The sequence below is a fragment of the Chiroxiphia lanceolata genome, chromosome 2 (assembly GCF_009829145.1).
Source record: "Chiroxiphia lanceolata isolate bChiLan1 chromosome 2, bChiLan1.pri, whole genome shotgun sequence".
NCBI classification, from domain to species: domain Eukaryota; kingdom Metazoa; phylum Chordata; class Aves; order Passeriformes; family Pipridae; genus Chiroxiphia; species Chiroxiphia lanceolata.
The window spans coordinates 27,981,604-27,991,232 of record NC_045638.1 but is presented as its reverse complement, the minus strand read 5'-3'; the positions used below and the strand labels follow the sequence as shown (position 1 = coordinate 27,991,232).

Here is a 9,629-nt window from a genome sequence, read left to right as displayed (position 1 = left end):
ACCATGCTTGTGGCCCAGCCATCAAATATCTTTTCTGCATTATAGTCCTGAAAATTTACATTCTTTTCCTGGTTCTAATGGATACCAAAGTAGATGTACTCCGTGTACATGTATTTTGAATTATTCTTTCTGATGTGTACTACTCATACCTGTCCATGCTGATTTTGACTGGATTAACATATTCCCTGAGTTATCGTCTTCTTGGAGCCATATAGAGACTTCCTTAATCCTGGCAGGCAAATATTTGCATTTTTCATTCCACCACACCACTTCCTTCTTCTGATATTAAGGATGGCAATGAGTGGTGATACAGACACCTTAATAAATCCCACATTTTCTATTATGCTCCTCTCAGTTGTTCATTTGTCCATACATTCCTGAAACTGGTATGGTTTGGAATGAGAGAGTTTCTCTCCAAGAAAAGCAGGAGGTTTGGCCCCAGGTTTGGCAGTGCTGGTGTTGAAGGTAACTTACTCACATTTACTTTCTAAACACGGGGTAGCTGAGCCTAAACAACGTGCTGGCCTTTCCCCACGCCATTGCTTATTGGTACTGTTATATTTTTAAATAATATTGATTAAAAACGTACTCTTCCTCCAGCAAACTCTCACCTAAGCATATCTGGTGCCCTAAGGTGAGGCGACAGCTCTTTTGCTACACATAATTCTGTACTACGCAACCACACACAGGAAACAGTGAAAATATTTGGAATTGTTTTGACAGCAATTTTCTGTTCTGGAAAACAAATAATTAAAATAACAGCAGCAGACGCTCCCAGGAGGCACCTACTTCACGTAACTCTGCGGGGCGTTCTGGCCGCCGCCGCGCCTCCGGCTGGGCTGGCAGAGGAGGCGAGTTATCCGACGCCGCGGGGCTGTTGGGAAGCCTCTGGGGGCGGCGGGACCCCAAGTTTTGTCGGGGACGTCCCGTCCTTCCCGGTGCGGGGGCGGTGAGGGCGCCGCGGGCCGAGCGGGGCCGGGGCAGGGCTGGGGCGGGTCCCGGCGGCGGCGCGGTCGGAGCGCGCCCCCCGGCGGCGGGCGGGGAGTGCCGGCGGGGCGGGCGCCCAGCGCCATTACCGCCGCCCGCGCTGGCTCCTCCCGCCGCCGCCGGAGAGCGCTTGGCGGGAGCGGCGGGATGCTGGGGGTGGCGGCGGCGGCGGCTGCGGCGGCCGGGATGAACTGTAACAGGTAGGAGAGGCGCGGGGGCCGCCCGCCCCGTCCCGCCTCCCGCGGCGGGCGGCTGCCGAGGGCGGCGCTTTGTCTCGGCCGGGCCGCTGTCACCGGTTGCCGCCCGGGAAAGGCGCTTCCCCGCTGCTCCGCCGGGCGGAGGGCGGCGGCGGCGCCGGGCCGGGCTGGGCTGGGCTGGGCTGGGATCCCGCCGGGGTGGCTGGGCGTCCGCAGCCGTGCACGTGTGCCTGCTGCTCGCCCCGGGAAACTCCCCTTCCACGGGGAAACTTTCCCCTCTCCCACGGCGTTCCCGGGAGCAGCAGCGGGGGGCACTGCAGGAATCCCTTCTCCCCACGATCCCCCCTTCGGCGTTACGCGCACGGACGGAGCAGTGGGGCGGCTCCGGTGTCCTTGTTACGGAGAACTGGGAATAACACCCAGAACTAGGGGATCGCACGTCCCGACCGTGCCGTGAGCGGGGTTTGATGCCCAGTGCGCTAAAACGCGCCCTGTGCTGCGAGGGAGGTCATTTTAAAAGCATCGTACTGAATAACCTCGATGTCGTGCGATTGATACAGTTTTATGCATATCCCGCAATTACTGGGCAGTACTATCTTAGGGACAGGTTTATAGTGATGGATTACGGAAGGCAAAGGCTGCTCTACTCGTCGCTCAGCTTTTCAAAGCCTCGCCTGGTGCAGTTGTTTCTTGGGAAGAAATGACCGTAATTAAAGTGCTTAATTAAGCGACCCTAATTAAAGGGAAGTGTTGTGCTAATATGTCAAAACCTGGAGCTGAAGGAAGGAAAAGGAGTGATTTTATAGCTGCTTTGGGCTGCAGGTTCAGGATGGCTGCTGGCACACAGACTTTAGCCTGGTAAAGACTGCCTTATCTTTTCCTTGTCCGACTTCTACTGCAAACTCCTCCAGCTCTGCACCACACCTTTGCAGAAAAGCTGTGGCAGCTACAAAGTCAGGCAGAGTTGGGGCTACCGTGGTGGCATGTGGTATCCTGGTGAGCCAGCTCTGCTCCCAGGGTCAGTACTCTGATGTCCTGGGCAAGATCTCTCCAGCCTTCACCAGCCTTCTCTCTAGCTGCCGTGCAGCCACATGCTTAGAAAAACGCGATAATGTGATTCAGATGTCTGTATGTATTGAGGTAACTACTTTTTCTTCAGTCGTTCCAGAAGTCACTTGATTTTGTAGTGGGTGGTGGATGCTTCCAGGCCAGGCTTCTTTCTGCATTCCTGAAAATGGCTGAGTATTTGTGCTACCAGTGTCAGTCTTGCAACTGCAAGTAGTTGTGTATCACTCAGCCCTACACAGGTGTTTCGGCTCCGTTGCAGAGCCTGCCTCTTTGGCCAGGTAAACAGAGCAATTACGTATTTGGCATCTGTTCTGCTGAAGTTGTCAGGGAGCAGGCCAGCTGCCCTGCTGGTACACGCTTCCCAGGATATGAACTAGGCTACACCCCTGGCACAGCAAAGCAATTTTGGGACAAAGTCAGACTAGAGCCCACGCTTGCAGAAACTTGCAGAGATGAAGTAGCAGAGCACTCTGGTGGGAGCTAACCTAGAGCGGGTTTGCAGGTGGCTGGTCAAAATAAAACGAAGGGGCAAGGCTCTTGAAACATATACTTTGATTTGGTAAAATGTAAGGAGAGAATTAAAAATTGGTGTGATTTCTTGTTTTGACTCTTTGGGTAAGAAACACTAGAAATGCATGTTTCGTTCAAACCCACCTTTTAACAAAATAAAAGGTGACCTCAAAGGCTTCTGCAGGCTGAGATTCCTGAGAGATTTTAGATCTTGACTTTTTGCTCTAATTTAGGGAGTTTAAATAATCAGTTTTTGGGAAGAAAACAAAAAAGGAAAGAATTACTTGAGGTCTCTCTCCAGATTTGAGACACAGAAGAGCAGCAGACATCTGGTCAGCAGGTATGCACAAGGAAATACTCTTCTTTTTAACTTTTTTTTTTCCTCTCCATTTTATGAACTCGAGTCATGTTTGTGGCTTTTGTTTTGCAACTACAGGAACTTGCAGGCTGGTGCTGTCGGCTCTACACCCATTACTGAGGCACAGCCTTCTGTCTTAGCATCATACTGAGAGACCAGACTGCCCTGGAGGAGAGGGATTTGGGCAGGGAGGGATGTGCAGTGTCCCCTGTTGCTGGGTAGTGGTGGGCCATTCAGGATTGCTGGGCATGCTGCCTGGGGCTGATAGCTTGTCACTAGACCTACTTGCTTTATAAGTGTCCTCTAAATTTTGTGGGCAGCTTTTCCAGCTGGTTGTGCTGAACTCATCTTGGTGTGTTATTATTGGAATAAGTTTCTTGTGCGGTTCAGAGAAAAACATTACCTTGCAGTTCAGAACCATTATTGTCTTAAGCTTTTGTACTTTCCTAGCACAAACTAAGTTTTTCTTTGTAGCAAGAAATACAGGCCAGCATGCAGCAAAATAAAAAGCAAGCTCCTCTTTATTCAGAGCATAACTACATTTGAAAAGTTGCCATAGACTCATTGGATTTACAGCTCTTACTCTGCTGTAGACTGTGAAGCTCAAAAACATGGTTACTTCATGGTCTTACTGGCTTTGATAGGGACTCTGTAAATAAGCTAAATGTGATGCTGTAGTTTAGTCTCAGTTGTAATGCACAGTTATTTTTCTTAGAACTGGCTCCATACAGTTACTGCAGTGGAAGCATTAATGACCTGCAATATATGGAGGGTATTTGCACGGTTAACAAATTCTTTTTCAAGTTGCAATAAAATATTTATTATTGGAGCACTTAAGGCAGGCTTTTCAGCTCCTGGAATTGCGGCTTCATGCTAAGTGTGTTAGATTACACATCCTGATTTGTTTGTGTTTTGTTCTCCTCCAAAGCCTAGTTCAAAAGTTTTTCACTCTGTAACACAATGCAGTCTCTTATTACTTTTCAATATAGGGAGGCTTTAATTGCTGGCTGTGGTAAAAGCGGCATGATAGTCAGTGGGGAAATTACTCATATCAGGTCTTTCCATGATGGCAAGTGCTGATGACAAGAAAAATGAAACTGACAGTCACGTTTTTATAGCCAAAGCCTTCCCTTGTATTAGCTGTCCATAGTGTGAACCAAGCAGCCACATACGTGGTCTGCTGTCCTCGTCGTGTTAGCGATGTGTTAGAGTGCACGCCACCCTTACAGCTTGTGCAGAAGTGCTAGTGTTGAGACAGAAAGGGGGAAAGGATGGAAAGGTACTAATTCAGACTAACAATTAGGTAAAACCTAGCAGGGGACTGTGCCCTGGGGTTAATACTTTTCTTCAAATTGGGACACTCCTTTGCAATTACTTCAGCATTTCCCTTCCTGCATGTGTAAGTCTTTATGAAAATGCTTACTTCTGTTTTTTTAAGCAGATAGAAGGAAAAAAAAAAGTCAAGATACTGTCATTTTCTCAGCTGTTTTTGTGTATCCTAATAACCCTTTATACCAGACATTTGTCTCCATACCTGGAGACTTCAGTGAGGTCCCAGGGGGCAGAAGCTGATGGTGTGGCCAGTGACAAACTATTTATGAGCAAAGTGGACCTCCTGCCTGCAGCCTAAAACCACATTCTGGGGCCAAAATGGCGTAGTCTGGAGCACCCTAGGGTGTAAGAAAAATAGCATTACAGCATGGCTGGCACCCAGGAGGAGGTTTCATGCTCTGTATTTTTCATAGTAATTGCTTTTCTTTGTGTTTTGAATAAGAAGTCCTTGAATTCCAGCTCTGATGATCCTTCTTTTCGTCAGTTTTTTAGTCACTAAAAAAACCTCACCAGTCACTTATACAGAATTCAATAAGAAAGTGGGACCTTAGTAACTTGGTGCACTTAGGGTTATTTCAAACACTGCTTGCATTAAACAGTTTGAAGAACTGAGAACACACTGGTGGATGGGCTGTTGATTGAGTAAAACCTAAACTGGTGTGAACAGTAGAGTTGAAACCCTTTATTGCTCATGTCACGGGTGGGGAGTTGATTTGGATCGTTTGAGAAGCTAAGGCATTATAATGACTTTATGAACGTTTCCTGGGTGGCCAGAGCAGCATGGGGTAGCTGCTCTGCTCAGAATTAAAAGGGTTTTCTGTTTTAATGTATTGTTTTATTGTAGTTGGGGGCACTGAGAAAGACCACAGCAAAGCAATGCAGTAATGCCAGCAAATATTTGGGAGGCAACGACATGGCAAAGTGGCTCCAGTCCAGACCCCACGCTGACGTGCAGCAGCTGTGGGATTGATGTGGGGAGAGGAAACTGCACAAAGAATTAGTTTCAAATGCACCCTGAGAGGGGAAAAGAGGACCTCAATGCTTTGCAAGGACACTTTGTGGGGGTTTGGCCATCCTCACTGGGGCTGGGTGCTGCCTGGCAGGGGCAAGGGGCTGCCTGTCAGTCTCCTGCCACGCGGAACCGCAGCATCCGAGTCCTCCCTCGGTGTCTGCTGGCATGCTCCACCTCTGGTTTGGGAATGAAAAATACAGCTTGGCAGGTGGGGAGGCAGGGGCTGCCCACCAGCACTGCCAGGGGAAGGTGGTCTCTGGATTCGGGGCTGAATTGGCACAGCAGCTTCTGCTTGCAAACCTCTCTATTTTTTGAGGCAATGTTTGCAAATAGGTGCATGTTTCTGTAACTTTGTAGATGAGCACCATGCGCTTCTGAACTGTGTTGGCAGGAGGAGAGACTTGTGTTTCATGGCAGAGACCGACATTTGTGCTGTATTAAGTAACTTATTTTTGCCAGGCTTTGCTGGTAAGTGGGCTGAGATTCACTTTGCAGCAACCAGACCCGGCTCTATGGGCCAGTGTTACAAATCAGGACAGACCATCTGTGGGCCGTGCCAGGGCAGCTGCTGTTCCCATAGGCAGCAATTACAGAGCCATTTTAGTTAAGAATGTGATTGTGTTACAGCCAACCGGGTTGACCCACACTCTCCTGTCCCCCAACATCTCTCATGCCAGCATCAGGGACCTGACCCAGCTGAAAATGCATGATGAGGGAGATTGTTAGATACATAGATTTAAAACTAGGTTTGTCTCAATCTGGATTGATTCCTTGGTCTTATGGGTATCAGTGATGTTGAAGGGAAAGCATGTGGGAAAGATGGAAATACCCATTTCAGCAGAATCATGGATTTGTGCCTGGGTCATGTAGCTGTGGCCCAGAGAACAGTGTGAAAAGTGAGATCTTGTGAGGAGATTCTGGGGATCTAAAGAAGGAGGGAGCAGTGTTTGGTGGTGGTCTGGGTTGGGTCTGTGGACTGCTTGTGACTGCCCTGGGTGCGGTGTCAGAATTGGACACATCCATGCTCTGTTGCAATGGAAGAGGGATCACCTGCCTGCAGGTTGTTGCAGAAGGATTGCCTGGACAATTTTGCTTTCTCTTGTTGAAAATACACTTGAGAATGTTCTCTCTGCAGCTTGTTGTCTCCTCTTAAAGCCCTGCTTGAAGGCAAACCACACCAGCAGTGGTTTTGTCATGGTTGTCACAGAATTGGTTTGCAGAAATTCACTTTCAGAGGATTCAGAGGAAGGAAAGCCCATGTCCTGTCCCCCGACACATATAGGTTATGGTTAGAAAGCATCGAGAATAACAACACATCAATGCCTGTTTAAATCTACCTGACATTGGTTGGCATGACACAACTTCATGATCTGAAGTTGATGATAGGCTTTCTTCACCCGTTGCTTTCAGGTCCCAGAGGAACTGGCTACTGCTTGTAAAAAAAAAAAAAAAATGGAGCAAGAGATGCTGTGAGGTTTCGTGGGCTGAGTGCCACCATACAGAGACAGAGCTGTGGGACAGCCGCTGCACAGGTGGCTGCTGGCTCATTCTTCTCAACCCCTGTGCCATGCAGACAAGGCAAGCTGTGGGAGAGGGGGCTTGGTGGGGGGGTGTTGGTGAGCTTCACTGGAGCTGAAAGGAGAAGGGCAGGCACGTCTCTAGTGAGGTGTTTCTGTAGAACTTTAAACATCCCAGAAAGCAGTATTTTTTTTCTTCCTTCTGTGTTTCCTTCTGTGAGTATACGCAGTTGCAAGAGAGGGGCAGTATTCTAATTATATGAAAAATGATTTGAAGTGGAGCATTTTAAAGCTGCTGCTGTTAAGAAAAAGCTGACTTTTGAAATCTTTGTTCCTTCATTCACATTTTTTTCCTTTTTGTTAGCCAGCCTCAGGAAATGAGAACATTCTTTTGGCTTTCCGTGCCTGAGTCACATCTTATATATATATGTATATAAATAAGTTAAAACATCTGGAGATGTTTGTTTCAGAGAGGTACTTGTTTTGTATTAGGGTATCTGAGCTTTAAATGTTTATACACAGTTGGACGTTTCCAGAGTTTCTCATACTTCTCTGGTTACAAGCACATGTATATTGCTGTCACAAAAACCAAGGGAAATGTACTGATAACCTAGGGAATATACAAACAAGTAAAAGTAAAGCCTTTCAAGAAAGTGAGAATTTGGTATTTTTTTAAAAAAAAATAAACTATCGAAGCAGTTGTTTAGTGTGAGTTGCATCCAAATATGTAGTTCTTTAATGTTTGCTAAGTATGTATTTAAAAATAAAAAAACTGTGAGGAGGAAAATCAGAAAATACCAGTAGCTCTTCCCTTGTTCTCTTTTTTCAGAAAAGGAAAGGAAGTATTTAAAAGCTCATTACACCCATGTCTGCCCTTCAGTGGGCTGACACTCACTGGGCTCCGGCAGTGCTCTGAGTGCACTGTGGGGTCTCCCTGCCTCCCTCTGTCCTCCCACCAGGGTCACATGGGGATCGTGAGACCGCTCTAAAAGGAAAAACAAAAATCCATTTAGTTTAACTGAAGGCCAAATATTTAACGTGGGCGGGGAAGGTGGTGGGATTTAGGAGAACAAGTAGAGTTTCCACCCTTGGTTGTTTAACGTTGCTGCACTGAAAATGATGGGAGATGGATTGGTGGTGTGCTGTGCACGGAGGGATGCAGGGATGGCAGTGGGGCATGAAGGGAGGATTCCCCTAGGGGGCTAGATCTGCCATGACCACACAGCCTCCAGGTGTTCACGGTGGCTTCTCCTCCCACAGCTTCCACTGAAATGCCCTTGAGTTTATGGCTTAAATAAGAAACCTCTCACTGATCAAATATTTTGATTGCATCCTGGCCTTCCTGTTTGTTTCTTTGATCTTTTCTCCTCAGTGGATTATAGCAGACTTTCAGAAGTCTTGTTTGTTGAAATAGTTGTATAAATATGGTCCTTAGGGTAGGTGTTAATTTAGACAAGTACTTATTTCCCAGGAAAAAATCTACCTCCTTTTGCCCCCTCAGTGGGCTCATTTGCCATTGTGCATCAAAGAAGTGTGAGTTCTATAATTATATCATAGAATAGCATCTTATTTTTGATTGTTTGAAATAATCTAGAAGCCTGTAGGGCTTATTCTTTTGGCTGATTTCCTGCTCACTGAAACAATATACAACTGTTTCAAGTTCACATTTAAAGGAAAAAAAAAAAAAGAAATCCACAGAGCCAGGACAGTCTCTGGAGGAAACTGATGGGCTTGCAGCCCCAGGATGAATCCCTCTCCATTGAATTTGCTCACAGTTACAATTTCTCTCTTTTCAAAGAGAAAAGGCTTCCCTTTCCCTGCTCAAGTGATGTCCCCTCTGAAATGGCATTGCACAACCCCACTTCATGCCATGCTGGAAGCCTGATGTCTTCAGGTGGTGGCACAGAGCCATCTGGTCACCAGGCTGGGTTTAGCGTTGGGCAGCGGAGGGATGAGTTGTACCACAGCTTTGCAGTCAGATGAAGCAAGGGGGAAGGAATAGCTGGTGGCTATGTATGGTGTAAGCTCAAAGATCTAAGTTTCCAAACTTTTTCCTGAGTCTGAAAGCTGCATTTTCCTTACTGTCACATGCAAGATAGGAATTATTAAACTGACCTCTCCAGCGGAACGTGGAAAGGGTTTTCTGTGGTGGTGGTGGGTGTTCAATGTGTCCAGCTCTTTTCTCAAGGGAAGGCATGATGCTGCTTTGTGTCAGCCCACATTCAAGGCAAATCTCATCCTGCAGCTGCTGCTCTTCAGACCCATCTGACTGAGTTGATGTCCCTGCCCAAGGCGGAGGGGTTGGTCTAGATGACCTTTAAAGGTCCCTTCCAACCCAAACCATTCTATGATCCCTTCCATAACCTGCATTAAATCTACTGCTGGACCAGGGCTTCATTTTGAAAAGTACAAAGAAAATGAAGTGCTGTTTTCAGTGTCAGGTATCAACAATGCTGTTTCATTTTGATGTGAGTGAAGCTCTTTGTGCTTGTGATTGCTTAGCTGGTGCCCTTCAAGGGCGAAATAATTTGGACTTCTTGTGTCAAATTGCATCTGAGTCACAAATGTGAAAATCAATATTTTTATCATTACCATGCAGAGATGGGCAAACAGTACAGTTAAGAGGATCCTTGACATCACCCTCGGGA

General features: G+C 47.0%; 1 protein-coding gene across 4 annotated transcripts in view; it reads left to right on the top strand.

Annotated features, from left to right (window-relative positions):
• Positions 1-916: 916 nt before the first annotated feature.
• LIMS1 (LIM zinc finger domain containing 1) overlaps positions 917-9,629 on the top strand; it is a 69,817-nt gene continuing 61,104 nt past the window's right edge. Inside the window, exon 1 of one of the 4 annotated variants that reach the window (XM_032680410.1) lies at positions 917-938. Coding sequence is in view for 2 of the 4 variants with exons in the window: in XM_032680408.1 (XP_032536299.1) it covers positions 1,135-1,187 (53 nt within the window). In the remaining 2 variants the exon portion in view is untranslated. Of the gene's footprint in view, positions 939-1,045; positions 1,188-3,079; positions 3,103-9,629 lie in introns of those variants that run through there. The other 3 variants (XM_032680408.1, XM_032680407.1, XM_032680409.1) reach the window with 3 other exon arrangements.